This window comes from Macaca nemestrina, chromosome 1, assembly GCF_043159975.1.
Source record: "Macaca nemestrina isolate mMacNem1 chromosome 1, mMacNem.hap1, whole genome shotgun sequence".
In the NCBI taxonomy this organism is placed as follows: domain Eukaryota; kingdom Metazoa; phylum Chordata; class Mammalia; order Primates; family Cercopithecidae; genus Macaca; species Macaca nemestrina.
Window position 1 is genome coordinate 106,330,138 of NC_092125.1, and position 26,069 is coordinate 106,356,206.

At 47.0% G+C, this 26,069-nt stretch overlaps 1 protein-coding gene across 2 annotated transcripts in view; it reads left to right on the forward strand.

Annotated features, from left to right (window-relative positions):
• The window catches only part of LOC105497929 (protein S100-A7), a 69,706-nt gene extending 43,857 nt beyond the window's left edge, over positions 1-25,849 (forward strand). The window contains exons 2-5 of one of the 2 annotated variants that reach the window (XM_071085181.1): positions 17,548-17,649; positions 19,334-19,497; positions 24,552-24,709; positions 25,623-25,849. In XM_071085181.1, the coding sequence (XP_070941282.1) occupies positions 19,419-19,497; positions 24,552-24,709; positions 25,623-25,787 (402 nt within the window). In that variant the 5' untranslated portion in view covers positions 17,548-17,649; positions 19,334-19,418 and the 3' untranslated portion in view covers positions 25,788-25,849. The remainder of the gene's footprint in view (positions 1-17,547; positions 17,650-19,333; positions 19,498-24,551; positions 24,710-25,622) is intronic. The other variant, XM_071085179.1, reaches the window with a different exon arrangement.
• The last annotated feature ends 220 nt before the right edge of the window (positions 25,850-26,069 follow it).

Here is a 26,069-nt window from a genome sequence, read left to right on the forward strand (position 1 = left end):
CAGGTGGATTGCTTAAGATCAGGAGTTCGAGACCAGTCTGACCAACATGGTGAGGTCCTGTCTCTACTAAAAATACAAAAAATTAGCTGGGCGTGTTGGTGCATGCCTGTAGTCCTAGCTACTCAGGGGGCTGAGGCAGGAGAATCACTTGAACTCGGGAGGGGGAGGTTGCAGTGAGCCGAGATGGTGCCACTGCACTCCAGCCTGGGCAACAGAGCAAGACTCTGTCTCAAAAAAACAAAAACAAAAAACAAACAAACAAAAAAAAACACCAAACCGAAACAAAAACAAAGTAAATAGGGAGTGCAGGGAATTTTTTTTTTCTCCCAAAACTTTTTTTTTTTTTGTTTCGGAGAAAGGCAGAAAATCTTTCTCATAAACTCTCCAGACGACATCTTCATATCACCAGCCAGAACTAGGTCCCGTCTAGGCCACTTAGCTGCACAGGAGGCTTGGAGAACAAGTCTTTGACATTGTCGGCCTTGGTTGCGGAAGGTGTGGTCTGCCAGCAAGAAGGAAGGAGAGGGGACTGGTGGATGGTTGGTGACCAGCAGTGACTGCTGCAAGCCCAAGGAATAGAGGGGTGGCAGAATTACTACAGAGGAAGAGCAAGAAGACCAAGTCCTTGGGGCTTGCAGGGGAGAGAGGAGTCAAGCTCTTGGGTTTAAGAATGCCTGTGTGCTGGGTTCAAGGTGCACTGTAGACTGAATGCTTTGGCTTTGTGTGAGGGACTCCCCACGGCACCTGTGCTAGAGTTTACTTAGACGGCGAGACCAAAGCCACCTCAGTCTCTGTTTTTCCTCCTGCAGTTTCAACCACGAGGATTCACCTTGAATCCACAGGGTGGAGGCTGACATTGTCTCCTGGGCAACATATTTCTTCTTCCTCTATGAGGAAAACCTCCCCAGAGGCCGGACACTCCTGGGAGTGGGTAGAAATGAAGACCCAGGAAGGGAGAGAGACCGGAACTCATCTCTTTCTCTTGAACTTCCAGGTCTGAACTCCCTGCCTTAGCAGTGGGGGGAGAGGGCTGCAGAAGGTCAATGGCAGACGTCTGCCTGATGGGGAAGAAGCAGCCCCAGCTTGGGGAGTTCCCGTCTTTGTGAGGGGCAGTGCTCTGACCAGGCTAGGCTGGAATCAGGGGCTGACTGTGAGGGGCTTTGTGGGTGGGGACGCTTGGCAGAGGGGAGGGATCAGGAGTGCTGAGTGTTGGGGGAGGGGGAGGGCTGGGAAGGGATTCAATGAAAGACTTATGGGCCCCTGGGTCAGAGATGGGGTTCTTCAGACATGCTTAGGGGTGATGGTGGGGTTTCCTGGACCTCCCACCCCAAGAAAACTGAGGAGGCTTCAGTGCCTCCCTCTCCTATCTTGTGTGTCACACTCTGTGGCTTGCCAACCATGACTGTCGGCGGATTGCATAGGTGTTTCCTCTGTCAGAAGTCAGTGGAGTCCTCCATTTCTTCAAAGAAGGCATGAGTGCCTGCCTTAGGGATCTGGAGCTCTGAGTTAAGTCTCCTTCAGTTCTTCACCAGCCCTGCGGCTTGGGCAAGCCACTTCACCTCTCCCAGTCTTGTTTTCGTCATCTATGAAACAGCAGCACTGTGGGGACAGATTGACTGCTGTGTGATCACAGCTCAGTCTCTGTTAGCCTCTGTTAGCTCTGTGTCTTCAGACAAATTAACTTCTTTGGTTTGCTTGCAGAGGTTTTGTCTAGAGTTTTCAATCATTCACTTCCAGATGAGTTTTGCACTTACTTTTGCCAGGTGCAGGGTCTAACAGCAGCAGCAGCAACAGTGAAAAATCGAAGCAAAAGGGACAATGTCTCATTTCATCATTAGGAGGGATTCACATTACATCGTGAGGTTGGCTGGGGCTCAAATGAAGTCACCATTCTGATTGCTGTCATAAAAACTAAATGGGATAAAGAGGGTTTTGTAATCTGCGAAGGCTACCAGGACAGACGTAGGCATGAATCAATCCCTGGGAAGGAAGCCCAGATGGTGGCTTTTCAGACTTGACAACAGGGGGCGGCTCCCGCCCTCAGGGTGGGACTCTTGGATGGGCCTTGTCCAGCTCCAGGACCAGGTAGACCTGGAGGGGCTTTTCCTCCCAGGGAAAGGAAGTGGCATGCATCCAGAGTTCCCAAAGTGGCGATTCCATTTAACCTGCTCAGTGTTTGACTCTCTCATCCTCCTGGTTGAGACTGGAGGAATGATGGTGGGTGAGGAATTCGGGAAAGCCACTTTCATCCCTCCTTTTGCAGTGAGGTTGGCCCAATCCCACTTGTCCAGGAGTGTTCTGTACCTCCCCACCTCGGGGCTCAGGAGGAAAAGGCCACTATATGGCTTTAATTTTAGGATTGAGATAGAACTTTAATAAATTTGAAGGTTCAGTGTTAGAGCCTTTAAGTTTTGCAGTTTCACGGCAGTGGTTGAATGTTCCCATTCGTGCCCTTGAATTCTCTGATTGTGATTCGTACTGTTGTCCCCACCACTCCACTGCCACTACCACTGCCACCGCCACCGCCACTCCACTGCCACCGCCACCGCCACTCCACTGCCACTGCCACTGCCACTTTTGATATTGTAGGGTCACAGCTCACAAGGTGGGTAGCATAAGACGTAAAAATAAACAGGTTTAAACTAGGTGTCAGAGTCCAGCAATTAAGGGCAAGGATTCTAGAGCCAGACTGCCTGAGTTCAAATCCAGGTGTGACCATTTACTGCCTGTGTGATCTTGGGCAAATTATGTAATCCTATAGTGCCTCAGCTTTCACATCTGTAAAGTGGAGGTGATAATAATAGTTCCTAACTCTTAAATGTGTTGTAATGTGTTGACATTCATAGATATAAAGTCCCCCTTTTTTTTGAGATGGAGTCTCACTCTATTGCCCAGGCTGGAGTGCAGTGGTGTGATCTTGATTCACTGCAACCTCCGCCTCCGGGTTCAAGCGATTCTCCTGCCTCAGCCTTCCAAGTAGCTGGGATTACAGGTGCCCGCCACTGTGCCTGGGTAATTTTTTGTATTTTTAGTAGAGATGGGGTTTCACCATGTTGGCCAAGTTGGTCTCGAACTCCTGACCTCAGGTGATCCGCCCACCTCAGCCTCCCAAAGTGCTGGGATTACAGGCATGAGCCATCGCGCCCAGCCTGAATATTTTTTATTCCATTTTACAAGCAGAGAAACTGAGGTTCAGAGATGTAACTTGTCACATCCACATAGCTAGGAAGTAGAGGAACCAGGTTCAAACCTGTGATTTTTGGCCCCCAAGGCTAGTGCTATTCACCACGGGTTCGTACACAGCAGCCTCCACAACGGGGTTTTTTTTTTTTTTTTTTTTTTTTTAGCACAAGGGCAATGTCTCACATATCTTTCCAGCACACACAGGCCTTGTCTCATGAGCCTGGCACTTGGCACATGTGATTTTAATATGATAAAGACTCTGGTATGTCTGGCCTTCCTTCCAGGGTGTGCCCACTTTCCAGAGCTTTCTAATTTGTGTTTTTCATACCGTGTTCAAGCCCTTGTATGAGGAAGCCAGCCCTGTCTGGATTTCCTTCCTGGTGACTCCAGGGCAAGTAGTAGTGCAGGAGACTCAGGGAGGAGGGTCCTGGAGGGGAGTGCCATCTACCCAGACAGATGTCAGCTTGGTCTCTCACTCCCAGTCATTAGCTCAGATGCTCTTGGTGTTCTGAGTGGTTAGCACTTGGATAAGGGCAAAGACCCTCATTTTTTTTTTTCTTGGTATTAAAAAGTTCAAAAAAGTCGATATATCATGGCTGACTCTGCGCATGCTGCCTGTGAGCTAGCCCTGCTCTGCAAGGAGCAGTGCTGGTCATTAAAGATTGCTGTCTGACACTACCGGCTCACCAAAGAATTAAACAAGATTGATATATCCTGGTTGTATATATTTTTAGGGTACATGTAACATTTTGATACATGTATATAAAGTGTAATGATCAAATCAGGGTAACTGGAGTATTCATAACCTCAAATACTTATCTTTTGTGTTAGAAACAGTACAGTTCTTCTTTTCTAGCTATTTTCACATTTACAATAAATTATTGTTAATATAATTTCCCTGTTGTATTATCTAGTACTATCAAATACTAGAACTTAGTATCTAGAACTTGTCAAACCACTAGAACTTATCAAATACTAGAACTTATTCCTTCTATGTAACTGTATTCTGTATTCCTTCTATATAACCCTTTATATATTTCTTTTCATTCCCCTCTACCTCTCCCCTTCCCAGTAATTGAATTCCCAATTTCTTTTTATTCACTTCTCCCTCTCCCCTTCCCAGGCTCCTGTAAGACCCACATTCTTTAGATGATATTTACTTGCTTCTTCCTCCATTTCAGAGACAGAGAAGAAGACAATGGCCTCAATAAGATATACACAAGATGATCTTCTAGGCAGTAAAACCAGTGACCATGGCAAAGAGGACTTGACTGGACTTGTGTTTCATGCAATGCAAGAAAAACAGGCAGAGCAAAAGAGAATCCACACTCCCCCACGTCCCCTGCAATATAACAAATAACACAAGGAATGCCTGATTACCCACCAGCTTAAGATAGAAACCATCACCAAAGACCTAAATGTAAGAGCAAAAACTATAAAACTCTTAAAAAACAGGGGAAAAGCTTAACAATGTTAGATTTGGCAATAAGTTCTTGGATAATGGTGGCAGGGTTGCTTGAGCCTGGTAGGCAGAGATTCCAGTGAGCTGAGATCCCACCACTGCAAAAAAAAAAAAAAAAAAAAAAAAGAAAGAAAAAGAGAAAAAGAAACAGAAACAGGGTCCCACTCTGCTGCCCAGGCTGGAGTGCAGTGGCAGGATCATGACTCACCATAGCTTCAGCCTCCTGGGCTCAGGTGATCCTCCCACCTCAGCTTCCCAAGTAACCGGGACCTCAGGTGCATACCACCACACCTGGCTAAATTTATTTATTTATTTTGCAGAGATGGAATCTCACTATGTTGCCCAGGCTGGTTTCAAACTCCTGGGCTTAAATGATTCTCCTACCTCAACTTCTCAAAATGCTAGAATGCCTGGTCCATTTTAAAGTTTTTTTTTCTTTTTTTTTGAGACCGAGTTCCGCTCTTGTCGCCCAGGCTGGAGCCCAATGGCCCGCTCTCGCTTCACTGCCACATCCGCCTCCCAGGTTTCAAGCTATTCTGCCGTCTCAGCCTCCCAAGTAGCTGGGATTACAGGCATGTGCCACTACGCCAGACTAATTTTTGTATTTCTAGTAGAGAGTTGGTTTCACCATGTTGGCCAGGCTGGTCTTGAATTCCTGACCTCTGCCTCCCTCCACCTCCCAAAGTGCTGGAATTACAGGCATGAGCTACCGTGCCCGGCCTAAAGTTTTTTTTTTTAAATTAAGTTTTGAACTCCTTTTTTTTTTTCATATTATGTGATGTAGAATGAAATCTAAATCTGTTTTTTATTTATATGGATAATTAATTATCCCAGTATCACTTACTGACTCGGCTGTCATTTCCCACTGCTTTGCAATCTCCCCACCCGCTGGCTCAGTGCCTCACTCAATGCCCACCTGTCTCACAGTTCATGTTTCCATTTATGTATGGGCCTAATTCTGGGATGTCTGCTTTGTTCTGATTTTCTAGCTCTATGCCTTCACTTCCATGTCTTGGTGTTCACCGCTTTACCATAAGTCTTCTGTCTGGTAGGCCACATCCACCATCTTGTTCATCTTCAAAATTATCTAGGCTCTTCCAGATACATTTTATAACTGGTGTATTTTGCTGGGTTGATTCCTAGATATTTCAATGGTTTGTTCTATAACAAATGGTGTTGTTAACTTTTTTACTAACTGTTGCTACTATATAGGACTACAATTGACTTGTGTAGACCTAAACATTGCAGGTGCTGCGCTTGTGTCTGCTGAATTTGAAGGAGGCAGATCGTGGAGCTGCTAAGTGCCTCTGCTCTCCGAGGTGGCAAGGCAATGGCTGGATGAATGGAAGTCTGAGTGGCTGCTTTTGGCTAGGAATGGCAATGTGAGGAAGGACAAAGAGGACAGGAAGAATGATGTAGCAGTGAGGGAACTGGAAAGGGAACTGGATGAGAGAGCTGAAGAGATTTTTGTGTTGAGGCAGAAGGTTTAGGGAGAGGAAATGTCTCTGGTGAAAATTTCTGGGAAGATTTCTGTACAGTGCTTTGGTTAAATCCTGTGGTTGAGTCCTTTAAAAAATCCTACAGTTACCTCTGTAGTCAGATTTGTAAATCCTTTGACTGTGACTACACACAAATCTATGCCAAGTTGATGAGGTGAGGTGGCAGGGTGGTGGAGGGGAGAGTCCCAGTACGTTAATTGGATTAGACCTGGCACTGAGTAGCTCACCAGTGATTGTTAACTGAATGATCACATCCGCATTAGCTCTTGCGTGGGTGCCAGAGACAGTCCTGCAGGGCGCTGCACTTAGTGGACGGGGTTTGGTAGACCTTGGCTTGGAAAATGGGGAGCTGGCTTACCTCTTCCTTTCCAGACCATTTTAAAATATCCAGAAGTAGCCTGTAATTGGGTAATGTGAGGCAGTGTATGCAAGGTCAGCACGCAGGAAGGCCTAAACATATAATGAATCCTATTCTCTCCCTTGTGCTTCCTTGAGAGTCACTGCAGAGGAAACCAGAAGGATGGCTTTGGAGGAGGCTTGCTGTTTCAGGCATGATCTCTCTGGACCCACAGCAGATCTCACTGAGGCCACGGCTGCTGTCGGTTCCACCAGAGCCTTGGGAGTTGGAACTCAGGTCCAGCCCCACATCGGAAGCCAGGTGGAACCCCTTTTAATTTCCGGCTTGGCAGCATTTTAAAGCTGTGCCCTCCTTTCCAACCCTCAATCCCTGAGGGGCTAGGATGGAGGCACACCATCGTCTCCTTCCCTCTGCATGCTCAAGATCCCCTGGGCTGGAAAGAGGTGGGGAGGCCCGCATGGGGGCGCCCAGCCTTCATAGGGAGACTGAGGCTTGGCCTTGAATAAGCTGCCAGCTGAGCAGGGACACAGTCCTTCTTTTAGGGACCACCCAGGTGAGGGGAGAAAGCTCTGGCCCTCAGAGGGGATCTAGTTTCAGAGGAAAACACAGCCTCTGCTGAGAAGGAAGTTAAGGATTTTGCGATAGAAAGATCACCCTGGATTATTGGGATGGACCTAAGATAGCTACAGAGGTCCCTGCCAGGGAAAGAGGGAGCAGGGAGAGTCAGAGAAGGGAGTGTGATGGCACAAGCAAAGGTCAGAGTGATGTGGTTGCTGGCTGGGGAGTCACAGTTAAGAGATTGTCACTGAGTACCCCCATTTTCTAAGAGATGGTTTAATTTTTTAAAAATTTATTTTCTCTTCTTCTTACCTCCTGCTCCCCACTTCTGATTTAGCCCTTTAGAAACTCAGATATAGCCTTTTAACTCTCCCTTTCACCAGACGCTCCCTGCAGGGCAAGATGCAACCCCTTTGAATAGAACCTCTTGGAATGGGACTCCATGGAAACAACCTGGCCAGCAGATCTGGGGTGTTGCTCGAGGCAGCAGCTCTCTGAGATGGGAGTGGTGTGGGAGCTGAGTCAGGGGAAGAGCTCCCCAAGGGGGCAGAGTTTGGGATGGGGAGAGGGGGATCAACAAGATGCAGATGGCTTGAGCAAGGCCTGGGTGGGAGATGGAATGCAGAGGGGAGAGAGGCTGAGACGGAACTGTACAGCGGCAGATTGCTCCAAGGTGAACTTAAGCAGTAAGATCACAAAATTTGCTTTGCATTGGTGCCAGCATCCATGGGCTAACCCTTCACCAGAACCCATCCCAATTAGGGCTGTGCCTATGGCAAGGCAGGTGTAGCCAAGTGCCTGGGCTGACAGCGGGGGTGTGGAGGGTGAGGTTCCTAATTCCCAGAATGAGGAGGGTTTTAAGAAATGCCTAGGCCTGGCGGTGGTTCCCCTGGAGTCTTCCTTCCGTATAGCAGAGCTGAGGAAGAGGCAAGGCAGCCCCTTGGAAAATTCTTTCCAAATCTGGTGTATCTTTCCTAGCACCTTGCTCCCAGCAGGGTGCCAACTGATCACCACCAAATGCCAGCAGATAATAAAGGGCTGTTCACATTTTAATGACTTAGTTAATTCAGCAGAAAACCACTTGGATCTTAGTGTGGGGCAGACCCTGTGCTGGCTGCCAGGGATGCAGCTGTGAAGAAACAGGAGAGACTCTTCTATAGACACCCTGTCCATTTGGTTCTCCCGAGGAGTCCTTATTGCAGGGCACATGGCCCTATCTGGGGGTTCAGAAAAGGTCTTACTGCTAGATACCTAAAGCACGAGTTAGCTGGGTAGAAGGGAAGGCAAACGGGCATGTGGAACAGCATGGGGCTGTAAGGGCGGAGCTGGAAGCAGCCAGAGCAGATGGAGCAGTGGGCAGGGAGGAGAGGCTGGAGCCTGGCAGGCAGGGGCCAGAAGCCCTGGGCTTTGAGTGGCAGGGGATTTGTGCTTTACTGAGACAGAAAGGGGAAGCCTCACCTGCTTTTCTATGCAGGAGAGTGGCAGGATGATCAGTTAGCCGCGGTTTGCTTGGAATGTTCGACCTGAAGGTTTTAGCACTGAAAGTCCTGTGTCTGGGAAACCCCTTAGTCCCAGCAAACCAAGATGCACTTGATTGATTAGATTAATGTTTTAAAAACGTCACTCTGAGGGAAGAATGTATACTGGGATTGGAAAGGGGAAGAGAGGATAAGGGAGAACATTTAGCAGGCTGGGAAAGAGGAGTAGTACAAATAATAATATGATCTAATATTTATTGAAAGTTTACTATGACCTCGGGTGATCCGCTCGCCTTGGCCTCCTAAAGTCCTAGGATTACAGGTGTGAGCCACTGCGCCTGGCCAGGAAGAAATTTTAAAAGGAATTTTCAGAAAAAAAAAGATCTTGGAAATTTAAAAATAGGTTTGCTTCTGGGTTTCCCCCTATTGGCAGAAATAAACATTCAATATAAGTGTTAAAAGATAAAGTTCAACAGAAAGTAGAATTAAAAAAATATAGAGGCTGGGCACGGTGGCTCACACCTGTAATCCCAGCACTTTGGGAGGCTGAGGAGGGCGAATCACTTGAAGTCAGAAGTTCGAGACCAGCCTGACCAACATAGTGAAACCCCATCTCTACTAAAAATACAATTAGCTGGGTGTGGTGGCATCCACCTGCAATCCCAGCTACTTGGGAGGCTGAGGCAGGAGAATCATTTGAACCCGGAGGCAGAGTTTGTAGTGAGCTGAGATCGTGTCACCACTCTCCAGACTCAGTGACAGAGGGAGACTCCACCTCAAAAAAAAATATGGAAACTAGGACAGAAAAGAAATGAATATTACAGAATCAAGTCCTGGAGTGAAGAGTGAACCAAGACAATGGAGACAAAGAAATTATCAAAGGCATGATAAAAGAAAACTGTTTTCACATAAAAGAATCCCTTTATTGCCTAGCACAATGGATAAAAAAAAAAAGATTCTTAGCAAGGCACGTAATTATGAAATTTTAGAACACTGTGACAAAAAACAGATTCTTTCCAGCTGGATGAAACAGAATACAGTTCCAGAAACTAGAGGAAAATCATGTGATGTCTCTAAACTTCTGAAGGAAGGTAATTTGTAATCTAGATTTCTATGCCTATTTACAGTCTAGGTTTCTATACCCAGACAAACTTTCAATTATAAGAGTAGCGAAAGTATTTCCAGACGTGCAAGGTCTTAACGTTACTTCCTAAGAACTCTTTCTCAGGATGTTATTGGAGGATGTGCTCTTCCGAAACAGGGGATTAAGCCAAGACAGAGGAAGGCATAAGGTCCAGGCAATAGATGATGCCACACGGGAGAAAGGCAAAAGGAAATCCTAGGATGAGGCAGCAGCTATGAGCCAAGAAGATGGTTCTGTGGCATATCTAGAGAGAAATCAGTCCAAACTGGAGTAGAATCATGGGGAACTCCAGGAGAGACGTCTCCAAGTAATAAAAAGGTTATAGATCATCTAACGTATTTAACTGAATTGAAAGGAAATTTACTATGTGGTGGGGAGTTTGGGGAGGGTTAATGATAGGAAAAGAGAAAACTAAACAAATGAAAAAAGTATCAATTATTAACTTCTTAGAAAATTAAAAAGTTGCACAAGAAAGAAAATATACTCAAAGCAGACTGCATGTTAATCTGTGAATAGTACTTACATGATCATAATACTCTGTACCCTAATTCTGTTCTAACCAAAAACAATCATGTAACTATACTGGAGGAATTTTGCAGGGAGGGGAAGTGTGTGCATATTTGTGTGTATATGTATTGCCAAAGAACCAAATTTTTATTTTCCATTGTAGGACGTCATTAGCTAGTATATAAAAAAGAAAAAAAATCATCAAATAACAATAGAAATCAATTATTCAGAAATACAGAGGTAAATACAGGAAGAAACATGTAAAGGGGAGGAAAGTGGTTGCCTCAGGGGTGGGGACTTGAGGGTGGGGAGAACTCAGGTGAGGAGCACTGATTAGCCTTGGAGAACTGTTTGACTTTACAATTATGTACATATATGACTTGATTAAAATCAATTCTGGAGGGACCCATGGGTCTGGGAAAAACTTAGGAGATGGGAGAGGAGTGGGGTGGCACTAGGCTTGGAGAGGCAGGGCTGGGGCTGGGAACTGGGCTGGAGCTAAAGGATACACAAGAACTGCAGGAGGAGGGAGTGGGGAGTGGGGAGCTTTCGCTCACAGTAGCCAACCTAAAAATCACTCACACAAATGTATCAGGAGGGGTCTAGAACTGTGCTTGCCACATAATAGGTGCTTAGTAAATATTGGTTGGGTAAATGAACAAATGATTGCATCCTCACAGATGCTACAGAATCCTCTCCAGTTAGATTGGCATACCCTTGTCTTCTCTATCTGAATAGATTTGCCTAGAGAGGAGATCTATTCATTAAGTAGTGTTTTATTTAAAACTTACTATGTTCCAGGAACCATTCCAGAGATTGAGGATACAGCAATGAACAAAACAGGTAGAAATCCCTGCCCATGTGGCGTTATGTTTTCAAGGAAGAAGCTGGCAATTACCAGGCACATACACACATTTGACATTGTTCCAAAACACATTATGATATTAACTCGCTTAATCTGCACAACATCTTGGGAAGATACTATTAATTTTCCTGATTTACAGATGATGAAACAGAGTCACAGAGAGGGTAAGTAACTTTCTTAAGATCACACAGCTAATAAACATGTGGCTGGAGCTGAACTGGGACAGTTGGGCTCCAGAGCGAAGGCTCTCTTGACCACCGTGCTATGCTGCTTTTGCAAGCTCACTCTCCTTCCCAAAAGGGAGAATGGGGGGAGTTTCTAAAGACAAACCAGCCATAGACTCTGCTCTGCCATGGCTTGCATCAGGGAGAGGGCCTGTCCACCAAATGGTGGAAGAAAAGTGAGAATGGCTGGGCAGGGAGGGGGAATTGCTGGGCCTGTCCGCTGGTCACTCGAGAGTCTCTGGGGGCCTGAATCCATGGCAGGGAGACACAGATGTGCACACACCTCTTGCTACAAATCAAACACTGACCTTTGGCCCTGCTTCTCCACAGTGCTGGGGGAAATGAGTGTATGCATTAAAAAAAAAAAAAAGCCAATCTTAGGCAGGATTTGTATTGATAAAAATTTGTCTTTTTGGATGAGGGCGAGAAGTCAATGGCAGATGTTGGTATCAGCAGTATTTCCAGGGTAGAGTTTGGTGTGGGGACAAGCATACCTTATTATTTTTATTGTTTTTACCTCCAGCTGCTTTAAGGTTTGAGATGAATGCCTGGAGCTCATGCTGATGAGTGGGCTGGACTAGGGAGGAGGAAGGGGCTCAGACTGGAGCCAGGGACTCTGTTTCCCCTCTGCTGAGAACCATCTAGGAAGTCAAGTTCACCTGAAGGCTGAGCTCTCGCCTCAGGGACACTTGGGAGCCAGGGCGCCTCCTTCCCATTGTGCAGTTGACATTCAGTTTTAAATCTGGTGGCTGTCACACCCTGTGAAGCTGAAACTGCAGTGCCACCACCCACTTCTATAAACTGAGGTGTGCCTGGTGAGAGATGTGGGCTTCTAAGTCGCAGGATTTAGCTCAGTGTCTCCTGCCAGCAAACCTGAATCTGTCAACAATCATAACACAAATCCCCCTACATTGACGTAGCACTTCCTACCTTTCCCTGGGCTTTCACATCTATTATCTCTGTGAAGTAGTAATTCCTTTCTCCTCTGACAGATGAGAAGACACAGACTTCTCAGACAAAGGAAATACAGGTTTTGCCCAGGGTCACACAGGGAGTTAGAACCTTGCACTCTTGGCTTGGGAGGCCTTGTGTTAGCTCCAGCCCCACCCCTCCATGCCCGGGGCCTTTACTGCACCTTGCAGACACGTTCTCTGGGAGCTCCTGCTGTGGCTGCCCTGGGAGCCTCCTGCCTAGCTGGTGGAGGAGGCTTCTGCAGAGCGTGATTCCAGGGCCATGAGATGCCAAGGAGAGAGAGCTAAGAAAGTGCTGTGGTGTTCTGGAGTGCAGGGAGAATTCTACTTTCTTGAACTAGTCAAGGAAGGCTTCACAGAGGAGGTGACTTTTGAGTAGGGCCTTGAAGAAGGGTTAGGAATTTTCTAGGCAGAGAAGATATGAAAGGGGATGCCAGACTGAGGGTGTGGTGTAGGCAAAACCATGGACAAAATCAGCAAGAGCATGAGGGCTGGATAAAGGGGTTGTGGGCCCTGACACTTTTTGGGGGGACTTCCTTTCAGAAAAAGACTTAATTGATGGTCAAGGACTCAGTCTTCTCGGAAATGAAGATTTGGGTTATACCATTAGGAAAATCATTAAGATCTGTCAAGGTGATAACGAAGGGTGAGGAGAATTTAGAGTGCATAGAAGAAGAGGGAGAGGAGTGCCAGCTACATCTCTGAGACCAGCTACAGTGATGCACGGTAATTCACTCACTAGTCTCTGTCTTCTGAGTTATGCTTTAGGGAAAGAGTCCCATGGTAACCATGGAGGAGCTCTTCCCTAGCCAATGTGGAAAAGCAGATCTGTGATGGACAAGAAGTGGACTACAGAGGTTATAAAAATATGCCTGCTACAGGGCTCTCCTGCTACAGGTAGCAGAGTGGATTGACAATCCCAGCAGCTGCCCCTCTAAGTCCACCAAAACTTTTGCACTTGGGCCACACTTCCTGTTGGGCTTCTCTCAGGCAATGACTGAGCGTGGCAGGAATACCAAGGTGGGCCTGTTACTGAAAGATGTGGGGGTCCTCCATGGATGACTGGCTTGGGGACTCCCCACACGCATGACCAACCCTTTCTTGGAACTATGCTGTAGTCTGAGACTCTTCCTACCCAATTCTCCTTCCTCTTGGGTCTCTTCTCAGGTGTCAGGTTTGTATTGAAGTCTGAAGACTTTCCCTGACTTCTCTTGCTATCTTCTTCCTCCCCAGTCATCCCTTCACAGATGTTTCCTCCAATGACATTTTTGCATGCCTAATCTTGGCCTCTTCTTGGAGGATCCAAACTAATCCCAAGTGGCATATATATATAGTTGCCATTATTTGGTCAAAAACTGGGATTTGAGGGACAAGAAAAAGGTCCTATACCTTTAAGTATCTCACCTCCAGCTTGTTACTGAAATTCCCCTATTAGACTATTTCTTTTGGATTGGGGTCACAGTGAACCACTCACTCTCATTTTCCAGTGTTATTCTATTCAGCATTGGCTTTTCCATGTCTGGTGTCATCGGAGTCAAGTGATTGCTAAGATAAATTGCCCAAAGTCCTGGCTCACCACTTCCAACTCCCACCTGCTTTGCCTCTCATGAATGGCCTCTCACGGCCATTCCAGTTGTATCCTTTGTGCGTCCCAGAGACTTCAATCTTCATTGAGAAGATTCAAAGACAAGTCTTCTCTTTCCCTTCCCTCAGCTAAGACCTGTGATTAGCAAGTGCTTGCCTTTAGGGAAGTGCTTTCTAGCTTCTACTTCTACTTCTAACAGCTTGCCATCTGCAGGCGCTCCAGGTATGCTGGGCAGGCTAATGGAGAGGAAGGACCTGGGACAAATAGAAATGAAATGTTCAGGTTAAGATAAAAGATTGTGGAGACCAATATTCTTTTGAAGTCTCATGGAAGTTGCCCTTAGAAACAGTAGTTGACAAAATATTTCATATTCAGACCCTTTAAAAGGTGCTAGACTCTCAGTTAATCTATTCAGAATTGTAGGGGCCTGGAAGGAAAAGGTCTAGCTGTGTTAATAGAGATTTTTTACACATGTGAATTTTCCCCCACAAAGGACAAAGTTTGCAGGGCCATTTCAACATGTGACAAAGAAACATATTTTTGGGGTAAAATATTTTGATTTTCTTTCTTGCCTTGTAATGTTATACGGGAGTCAGGATGGAAAGTAAGTCATGATATACAGGGTTAAATAAAACCCATCTGATGAGAATTTATGGTTTGTAGGGCTTGTCTCCCCAGATCCCTTAGATAGGAATTTGGGCAAGATTAAAAAAAAAATCAGAATTGAGTCTTCAGAAGTTTACCCACAATTGACCCTTGAAGCACTCCCGACCCCAAGTCTGCTCCCACCAAGGGTTTTAGACAACTCAAGGATTGGAAAGACCTCAAGAAGGATAATATTCAATTGTTAGCTAAGAGGGCAGTGGCGTGGAGGTGAAGAGAATCAAGCAATTATCTTAAAAATTAAAGAAATGTAGTATGGTACTCAAGACAATGAACCAGGTTATACTGATTAAATATTGAGGCTCCTTTTGGGATTTTTGCAGTACTCACTAGCCTATTTATACTTTCTTCTTTACAGACCTTTTTAATCTTTCTTTTTCTTTTTCTTTTTCTTTTTTTTTTTGAGATGGAGTCTCACTCTGTCTCCCTGGCTGGCGTGCAATGGCGCGATCTCAGCTCACTGCAACCTCCACCTCCTGGGTTCAAGTGATTCTCCTGCTTCAGCCTCCCAAGTGGCTGGGATTACAGGTGCCCGCCACCATGCCCAGCTAATTTTTGTGTTTTTAGTAGAGACAGGGTTTTGCCATGTTGGCCAGGCTGGTCTCAAACTCCTGACCTCAGGTGATCCACACGCCTCAGCCTGTGTCATGGGCCATGGCCACTCATATTTGGCTCAGAATAAATAACAGGGATCCACCCTTGGGGAGAGCAGGAGAAGGGCCCCATGGTTAGAGGAAAGAGCTGGAACAGAGGTGCTCAGGGGGAGCCTGTCTGGGCTGATGGAGGGGCAGAAAGAAGGGCTGGAGTGGTGTAAATGGAGTTCAGAGAGACAGGAGATGAGGTATGAGGGGCAGGCAGAGGACAAGCAAAATTTGAACTTTAAGCAGGATGGGAAACCACTGAAAGGTTTTTAGTAAGGGATACGCCATGTTCATGGACTGAAACACTCTGCTATTGTAAAGCTGTCAGTTCTCCCAAACACAACCTATAGATTCAGTGCAATCCCAATTCCAAAGTCCTTGCTGGAATTGACGAGTTAACTCTAAAAAGTATACGGAAAGGCCAAGAATACCCAGGACAATCATGAAAAAGATGGAAGGATCTACAGTACTAGACGTGAAGATTTATCACAATAGCTCTGGTAACAGATACTGCCGGGCTGGTTCAAGGACAGTCAAATAGATCAACAGAACTAAACAGAGGCCTGAGAAAAAGACACACACGTGTAGTATATTTATTCTGTGACAAAAGTGGCACTGCTGAGCACGAGCTTTTCGATACATTTTATGGGATCAATTGGGTGCTCATTCTCATGAAACTAGACCTCACAAGCAGACAAAACGACAATTCCAAGTGGATTGTAGGTCTAACTGTGGAAAGCAAAGTTATAAAGCCTCAATAGCATATGCAAAGATATTCAAGACCTCAGTCTTGAAGATTTACTTCTATATTTTCTTCTAAGAGTTTGTTTTAGCTCTTATGTGTAGGGCTGTGACCCATTTTGAGTTAATTTGTGTGTACGAAGGAAGGAAGGGGTATGGCTTCATTATTTTGCATGTGGCTGCCCACTTGTCTCAGCACCATTTGTTGAAGACTATTCTTTCTCCATTGAATGGGCTTGGCGGGCTTGTTGAAAATCAATTGGCTGTGAACGTGAAGGCGGAGAACACTTTCTTACGAACTCTTAGCTTCACCTATGTAAAGATATCTTCTCTCTGTTCTGCCTTCTCTCAAAATCTGACATGACTCTTGCTCAAAACAAGCTTTGTTTCCTGAGTTCTGTGGCCTTGTCTCATGTGGAACAATCACGTCCCATTAACCCACTCCCCAAGCCCACTCCACGTCCACCCTGTGGGCCACGGCCTTGCCCTTTCCCAGCTGCTTTATCATCTGCTTTTTCAATGAGGGCTATTTTTAAAACATTTCCCCAATTCTTAAATATTTTTTGAGCGATTGATTCTAGATAGCTACATTATATGGAATTCCTGAACCATTCTGGCTCACAACACTTCTGACACCAAATTTGTGGGGGTTGTATTTCTTTTTTTTTAAATCTCCACACCAACTAGCTCTCCAACTCTCTGAACACCAACAGGATATCCTGCAACTCCATTCTGACCCTAACTACCCAGAGTTAGCACAGACCCCACAAGGTGAAGGCTCAGCCCCACAACACTGGCCCCACTTCAGATGCCAATCGCAGCACCTGACCTCCCATACTTCTGACTGACTGGCTAAAATTGGAGGTTCCTAAAAAACCCTCCTCAGGTTGGATAATCTGCTACAAGAGTTCACAGGACTCAAGGAGGCACTTTACCCATGATTACTGGTTTGTTACAAAGAATACAACTTAGGAAAAGCCACGTGGAAGAGACACCGAGGGTATGAGGGGCAGCACGGAGCTCCCAGGCCCACCCAGGCGCCCACCCTTCCGGCACCCCACCCGCTCAGCAGTCCGACAGCTCTCTGAGCCCCATTGTTTGGGGTTTCTATGGCAGTCACTTTATTTCGGCATGGTTGATTAAACAATTGGCCACTGGTGATTGAAGTCCTTCCCCAGCAGCTCTCTGGAGGCCCAGCCTGGGGCTGAAAGCTCCCGCCCTCCAATCACATGGTTGCTTCCTCTGGCAACCAGCCCCATCCTGAAGCTGTCTAGGGGTCCACGAAGAGTCACTTCATTAGCACACACTCAGTATGGCTGGAAGGGGATTGTTATGAGTAACAAAAGATGCTCCCTCACCCCTGTCATTCAGGAGATTCCAGAGGTTTCAGACGCTCAGCGTCAGGAACAGGGACAAAGACCAAATGTCCATTTCGTATCATCACAGGGATTCCATGTGTACAGGCATCAAGATTTACTTAACCCACCATTACTAAAAATTCAATTATCTTAATTTGTTCCCTACCAACTCGATTAACAATTGCATCCCCAGTATATGATTTTGTGAAGTGCCCTCTGGTAGGCATTGGAGAGAGAAAAGAATACAAATTAATTAAGAAAAGCCCTCTGCCTTTCAGAAGCTTTTGGTGAAAATCTCTTTTTTTTAAAGGTGCAAGATTGGTGCCCGACGTGGCACTCACAACTCGAGGAAGGGCAGAAACCGCGAAGGACCCAGCTACGTGATACTGCCTCCCTCAGCAACCAGGGCGAGGTGGGTGCTCGGTAGCGCCACCATGTGGAAGTTTGGGAAACAGAAAACCAAGTCTGCGCTCAGGGCCAGAGTTTCATCCTGGGCCTCTGACTGGGGCCAACTGTAACAGGAACAGCCCTGACTGTAAGTCAAAATTGTAAAGTCCCCCTTGGCCAGAGAACCTTCCTGCAGTGGCCTCCACTGCTTTCTCCAGCTTGCCAGTTTTAACCTACAGGGCCCAGCCTCTTAAGCTTGGGTGAGGTGAGGAATGATCATGGCCAACGTGAAATTTGGTTGAACAGATACATTTCTCGGGGTACGCATGGGTCACTTCCCAGCACTGTCTGTGTGTGTGGCCTCCGAAAAAGCAACCTCCTTTATCAGGCAACAGAATTCACACTAAATCCTCCCAGCAAACCCATTCTAGACGGGATGGTGGGTGTTAGTCCAAACTGCACCATTTTGTAAGCCCCCTGCCATTTTGCGGAGCCTCGTCAGAGTGAAACATTCCATGTGGATTCGGGCCTGACCACAAGGCACAAGAGCACCCGTATCATACCCTGCCGGGCAAAGGCCCAACTGAGGGAACATCCCTATCGTATCCTGCAGGGCAAAGGTCCAAAGAACAGCCTATCACATCCGCGGGAAAAAGGTCCAAACCACCCGATCGTAGGAACATCTTATCAATATCCTCCCGGCGAGCAAGCCATACTGCCCAGACCCCCACCTAGACCTATAAATTACCCCAGCCTGTAAGCGGCAGGGCGTCTGGCATTAAGCTGGTCCCCCACCTCCTCAGGTCTTGTGCTGGACAGAAAACCTGCCTTGCCATAGAGCCCCCGACTCTCTCTGTGTCTTTCTTTAACCCTTGCCTTCCCTTCAAAACCTAACAGTGGGACCACAGGCTCTGGGCTGCAGCTGGGTGTCCTCTTCCTCCAGTGTGGATGGATCCTCCAGTGTGGGTGGCTCACAGCAGAACTGAGTCCGAATAATCTCTTCTGAACACCATGGAACTCTCTCTGTCCCGCTCTCCCAACTGCTGCTCGAGTCTAGAGATGCAGCCGGCCAACACCACCCAGAAGGACCCCAAACAGAACAGCTGGCTGTCTCGGAACATTCCTGTGGCTCCCTCTGCCCTGTCCCTCTCACCGTGGCTCCTGGAAGTGCTCTATGGCCTATTGAAAGGGCGCCCCGACAAAATTCCCCTGGCTCCCCCACCTGAAAAGTGATTTCCCCTGTTCTGAATTCCCACACACTTTATCTGAACCTTTCTGAAGACACCTGCCTCACTTGCTAGTTCGGCCAATGTTTATGGAGTTCTCTGCACTGGAGGCTGGGGGCACAATATAAGACAGGGCCAGGTGGCAGCAAACATAGTGTATGTGCAGCCAGGGCTGTCACTGAGATGCACAGGGACATGGGGATGATGGCTCTGCCTGGAGAAGGCTTCACAGAGAAAGTGACCACTGAACTGCCTGGGGACCTGGGGCTTCCTGGCTCTGTCCCGCTCCACTCTCTCAACACCCAGTGGTTTATTGGAGTTCTCTCCTGGGACCAGAGCATTGCTCAAAGCACGGTCCACATCCATTCCATCTCCCTGCCACCCCAACATCCGCACACCCAGAACAGAGTCAGCACTCATAGCATAAGTGAATGGATAAAATACAGCAAAAAGAACAAATTGTTTTCTGTCCTCTTTCCTCAGCAACTTGAGATCTTCAATAGATCCAGAAGGATGTTGCCCCTACCTCAGACTGGGGAGAGGGGAGCTCCCCCAAAAGAAGGAAGAGATGAAGATATCAACCAGCCAGATTCCTGTTCAGGACCAGCCTGTTGTGAGCTCTCCTGGGGATCAGCAGTGGCTGGGAGGTTGGATGTGTGATGGGGCGGGGCAGGTTTATGGAGAGTGTTTGTTCCAGACATGACACAGGGGAAGGGCTCACAGGGTTCAACCTGATCAGCAAGTGCAAAAGATAAGGCCCCTATTAAAGCTAATTTGCTGAGATTTTCATTTTAGCAAAAACAAATGATCAGTTTTTTGGATGTCTCAAGTATGTTTGAAATTTATGTGTATTCTCTATGGTTGGGCACGAATTTATGAATGTATGTGTGTGTAAATAAATTTAAGTGTGTTGTTCAAATAGTTTATATCAGGAATCATCAAATTATGGTCTTCAAGCCAGATACAGCTAGCCACCTATTTCTGGAGGTTAGTGTTTATTGGACACATCTGCGGGGCCTTGTGTCCGGGGCTGCTTCTGGGCTGTAGCAGTATCTGCCGGTCCTGCTCTGTACTATTACTGGTGTTTTGTTATCTGACGACTCTGTTGAGTTTCTGGGCAGAATCTGCCAAAACCTGCCAAGTGATATAAGTTTGTCAGTTTCCATTAATTTCTTTCAGTGTTTGCTTTATATTATTCAAAATTATGTTCTTGTGTGTATAAGGATAGGACTATTATTGCTGGGCCTGGTAGCTCACACCTGTAATCCCAGCACTTTGGGAGACCGAGGCAGGTGGATCAACTGAGGTCAGAAGTTCGAGACTAGCCTGGCCAACATGATGACACTCCCTGTCTTTACCAAAAATACAAAAATTAGCTGGATGTGGTGGCGTGGGCCTGTAATCCCAGCTACTCTGGAGGCTGAGGCAGGAGAATCCTTGAACCCAGGAGGAGGAGGTTGCAGTGAGCCAAGATGATACCATAGCACTCTAGCCTGGGTAACAAGAGTGAAAATCTGTCTCAAAAAAAAAAAAAAAAAAAAAAGAAAGAAAAAAAGGATAAGACTATTATCTTGGTCACTTGCACACTAATCTATAAGAAATATTCTTCTTTTTCATTTAATCCATTTTCTTAGAATTCTTTGTTGTCTTGTATTAATATTGTTTTCCCTCATTCCTTTTGTATTGCTTTTCCTCTGGTCCTTTTTTCTAAACAGTGATGATACATAACTCAAAATGAATCATAGACCTAAATGCAAAACACAATATTGCAAAATTCCTAGATGGTAGCATAAGAGGAAATTTGATCATCTTGGTTTTGGTGATGACTTTTTAGATGCAACACCAAGGCACAATCCATAAAAAAAGAATTTGTAAGCTGGACTTCTTGAAAATTAAACATTTCTGCTTTGTGAAAGATATTGTCAAGAGAATGAAAAGACAAGCTAAAGACTGGGAGAAAATGTTTACAAAAGAAATATCAGACAAAGGAGTGTTATCCAAAACATACAAAGAACTCTTAAAACTCAACAATAAGAACACAAACCAACCAATTAGAAAATGAGCCAAAGACCTGAACAGACATCTCATCAAAGAAGACACAGCAGATGACAAATAAGCATATCAGAAGATGCTCCACATCGTAAGTCCTCAAGAAAATGCAAATTAAAACAACAATGAGATACCAGTAAACACTTATGAGAATGGCCAAAATCTGGAACACTGAGAACACCAAATGCTGAAGAAGGATGTGGAGCAACTGGAACTCTCATTCATTGACAGCAGGAACACAAAATAATACAGCCACTTTGGAAGACAGTTTGGTGCTTTCTTAAAAAACTAAACATACTCTTACCATAGGATCCAGAAATCACACTCCTTGGGATTTACCCAAAAGAATTGCAAACTTATGTCCACACAAAAACCTGCATACAAATGTATATGAATATATCGCACAGTGGTGAAGTCCAGGTTTTTAATGTAGCCATCCTAAATAGCAAGCATTGTACCCACCAAGAAATGTCTCATCCTTCACCCACCACCTGACCTCCTGCAATTCGCAGTCTCCAGTGTCTATGATTCTACTCTCTACCTCCATCTGTATGCGTGATGTAGCTCCCACTCACACGTGAAGGTGCACAGTATTTGACTTTCTGTTTCTGAGTAATTTCACTTAAAATAATAGCCTCCAGTTCCATCCATGTTGCTGTGAAAGGCATGATTTCATTCTTTATTCATAGCTGAGTAGTATTCCACTGTGTGTGTGTGTGTCTGTGTGTGTGTATCTTTTGCCACTAAAAGTAATATTGCCATCATATGGGGAAGTGGGAGAGGGAGAAACAGGCCCCCCTGGTTACGTAAGTACTGATGGAGAAGGAACTTGAAGAAATATGATGGGTGGAGAAAATAGGTCCCACCTAGGGAGACATCACATCAGCTCTATGGAGCCCCAGAGTGCTTAAGGGGCTGGCACTAAATGAACCTGGAGCTCTCTTGTACCTTAAAAGGAACATTGGAAGGGGTTAGCAGAAAATGTCCATGTCAGTGATTCATCATCTCCCTTTCCTCACCATGCCCCAGGGACTCCCATGCCTTCCCAATCCTCTTGCCCCTACCTGGGTCAGCCTTTCCACAGCAGGGTAGGGCACATTACAGCCAAAGGCACAGCTCCCAACTCCTACACAGGCTGTTTTGCATAGGAGGAGGAAAAACGCTGAAGACTTTCTGGGAAGTTAGTGCCATGGGGCAGGAAAGAACTTTTCCCACTCCCTGCCTCTAGGCTCATTCCACGGGGGGTCACTCCACCACCCAACCTAGATAGTGGGACCCTGACCCCAGTCCCCCCACCTGAGTCCAGGGCTTCTGTGAGGGGCTGACCAATGGTTAGCAATGAAGTAACCTTGCTTCCCTCACTGGACTCTGAGTTCCCATAGGGCAGCCCCTGATGTGACCCAAGACCTATAGCACAGGGCACACGAGTAAGGATTTGATTTTGCCTCTTCTGTGTTCGTATGATTTGCTATGTTTACCAGCTGAGTAAACTTGGGAACATCTCAACTTCTCCTTTCCTAAAATAGAGATTGCAGCACCTGCCTCTTAGGACTATGAGGGTTGAGGAGGATGCAGGAGCAGCAGGTATCTTGATGTATGGACATTAGAATGCTCAGTACGTGGTGGGGTCGTAGAACACGCTGTCACAACAATTGTGTGGAAGGATTGAGAGAGGGAACAAACAAGACCATGCTACCTTCAGGAGTCTGAAACTCCATCCTCTTTGGGTCCAGAGGCCCAGTGCTCTTTTCTCCCATTTCCTGACTTGCTACTACACATGCACTGGCTGCCTTACCCTCAAATCAAGGTTGAGCCAGGGAAGTCCCCAGGTGAGGTCTCTGGGGTGGGGTGGGACCTGGTGACCTGGCTCCCTGGTCAGAAACCCTGAGCATAGCCTCCTGGGTGTGTCCCACCCACCTGATGTAGGGCAAGGCTCCAAGAAACAGATGACAGAGGTGGCCCGAGGCCTCCCAGCCCCTGGGAAGAGCCAGGCTGAGCCTTATAAAGGGACTGCTCTTTTTCCAAACACACACATCTCACTCATCCTGCTCCTCGTGTCGCTTCCCAGCTCTGGTAAGTCTCACCTACGTCTTTGCGTTTTCTAGAAGTGCCCAGTGCCCAGTCTGCTGTGCTGCCTCTAGGAAGGGAAAGGGCTGTGGACGAAGACTCAGGAGCCTGGGTCTAGGCCAGCTCTGCCATTAGCTGGGCTGTGTGACCTTCACTTGACACCAAAGCCCACATCTGTAAAACCAGGTGGCTGAACTAGACCTGTCCGTTGCTCCTTTGGGATCTCCTGAGACAACTCCTGTGGAAATGTCCCCAGTGGGACCTGAGCACAGGACCTTCCCTGTCTTCTTCCTCCCTGGATTCATCCGCCTGTTGGGGTCCCAGCTGTTGAATCCCCTCCCTAGCTCTGCCCCCACAGAGGGTGGAGGGCTAAGGATCCCCTGTGAATGCTTTGGAGGCTCTCCAAACCCCAAGGCCTGGGACCCCGACACAGCATAGCCCTGGCCAGATGGCTTGCCCTTACCTGGGTAAGGTATTGAGCAGCCAAAGCTCCCTCACTCCCTACCACAACCTGCAAATTCTCAGGCACCCTCTGGGCACAGGGCTTGGCGTCTAGCCTTGGCCTCAGAATCAAAAAAGCTTTGGGTGGCTCCTCTTAGTCAGTTGCCAGCATGGAGCTTTCTCCTGCGTTGAGAGGAGTTGGGGGTTTATTGTCAGACACCCACACACGTTAGCCAAGGTCCTTTTCTGGTTCTTTGGAAAGTGTGGGAAGTGGGAGCTGCACTGTCCTATTTTTCAGGCTTGGGGTGCAGGCCAGCCCAGACTGACCACCGGCTGGACAATTTGCTTTGGGAAGTCAGACCTTCTTATTTAAACAGGGTCAAGCCTTGGTGATTCCGAGGGTGCAGATAATTCCCAAGAGCAGACATGAAGCGACAACCACCTCACTCCCATCCCATCCAGCAGCTTAAGAACCAAGGGGTTATGTCTGTTCCTTGTAACAGAGGCCATTCCCGTTTCTCATTCCCAGGGGAATGCAGGAAGGGCCCCCCTGTGCTCGGGACAGGGCTGTGTTTCCTGTTCACACTCACGTCCATCCTCACATGTGCACCTGGAGCCTGCATACACCATGTCATGCAGGGCTTGCACTTGAGTCAAGGTGGGGCCCATGGTGTCTGGTTCCTGAAGCAGCCCAGGAGGGTCAGAGACCAGATCACCAAGGATATTGTCCTGCCCCCGTGACTCTCACCCCAGCTGTGAAGCTGGAGGAGATGGATTTGGTGCTGTTTTAAGAGTGGGGTCTGCCATGTGCTGGCCGAGACTGGAGGGGTCCCAGCTCAGTTCTTCCATGTGTTGCTGGGCCTCCGACTCTCCCTGCTTCTCCCTCTCCAAAGCTCTGCCCACAGCTGGACTTCCGCCATCCACCTGCATCTCCTCTTGGCCCTGGCCAGGGTGGGCCAGGTGTCAGACTTGGTCCTACCCTCTCATTTTTGAGCAACTTATCCCATCACATTTTTAAAAATCGAGTTCCTTCTGTTCCATCTTAGGGCTGTTTTTCCTCTGTCCTCAGCCCTCCTTCAACACCCCCACATAGAGACCCTAACTTAAATGAAGGGAAAAAAATGATTGTCTTTATTTCCTGAAGCCTTTCTGAAAGCCAAGATGAGCAACACTCAAGCTGAGACGTCCATAATAGGCATGATCGACATGTTTCACAAATACACCAGACGTGATGACAAGATTGACAAGCCAAGCCTGCTGACGATGATGAAGGAGAACTTCCCCAACTTCCTCAGTGCCTGTGTGAGTCGGAGTTTAGCTTCTCAATGTTGGTTGGACGCTGGCATGGCTGAGGATATATTTTACTATGTGTCTTTGGACGGGTCACCCTCATCCTCTGATTAAAACATTTCCCATTTGCAAATTTATTGCTTGGATCATATGGGAATCTAAGGATGATAGGCAAAAAAGTATGAAAATGGGAAAGAGTTATACAGATATAAATGAGGTTATGAGATGGTCAGCAAAGTGTGCAGCTTGAGGGCGGTGCACAGTCCCCTCCCAGTGCTCACTGACCCCCTCTCTGTGAGACTAAACTGACATGCTCAGGTCCTGCTTCCCTAAGGCCCCACATCAACATCCTTGAGATCAATGAGAAAGAACTAGAAGTTCCATTGCTAGTAGAAATCAATAGCCCTCTTTGCAATAAACAAGACTCATTAGCAAATCTGAAAAAAACTGTGGGCTACTAGGTACCAAAGGGTCTAGATGACCAAAAGCAGGGAACCCAGAAGACGTGTTTGGTGGAAAAAGAGAAGAAAGGAGAGGAGGTCAGAGAAAGAAGAGAACAAAGCATGAGGGCCAATTTGGGGGCCCTGGTGTAGAACTAAGGTAGCCAGTGCTCTTAAAGGTTGGGGACAGGTGAGAGTGAGGCTGGGACAGGGGACTGCTCTCCCCAAGGTCACTAAACAGAGCGCCTCGGGACAGGACCTGCCTCCCATCTGAGGTTTGAGACAAAAAGTCTCCCTAGAGAACTCCAGGGATAACATTCACATCCTCACCCCAACTTCACCCACTCGCCCGGCACTCCCAGCCCCGCCATGACACCTGTGCAGATCTAGGCATTTGTCTCTGTCTCTGCCTCCTCCTCTCCACTCCCAGCCCAAAACTCGTTTGTGATTGAATTTTTCTTGTTTGTACGTTTTTCTCTTCACAGGACAAAAAGGGCATACATTACCTGACCAATGTCTTTGAGAGAAAGGACAAGAATGAGGATAAGAAGATTGATTTTTCTGAGTTTCTGTCCTTGCTGGGAGACATAGCCACAGACTACCACAAGCAAAGCCACGGAGGGGCGCCCTGTTCCGGGGGAAGCCAGTGATCCAGCCCCACCCAGGGGCCTCCAGAGACCCCAGGAACAATAAAGTGTCTCCTCCCACCAGACACTTGCCTTATTTCCTTCTTCTCTTTGGTGACCTACATTGTCAAAACTGCCAATTCCAGGCTAACTTTGTTGGAGAATCCCCACCACCCCCATCCAGTGGGTCACCCAGGAGTAATGTCCCACCACCAATGTTCTCCCTGTGGCCTCCAGCAGCACTGAACTGCCTCTCACACAGGTCCTGGCATCGGCCTCTGCCCCACTCCCTAAATGCAGCCACCA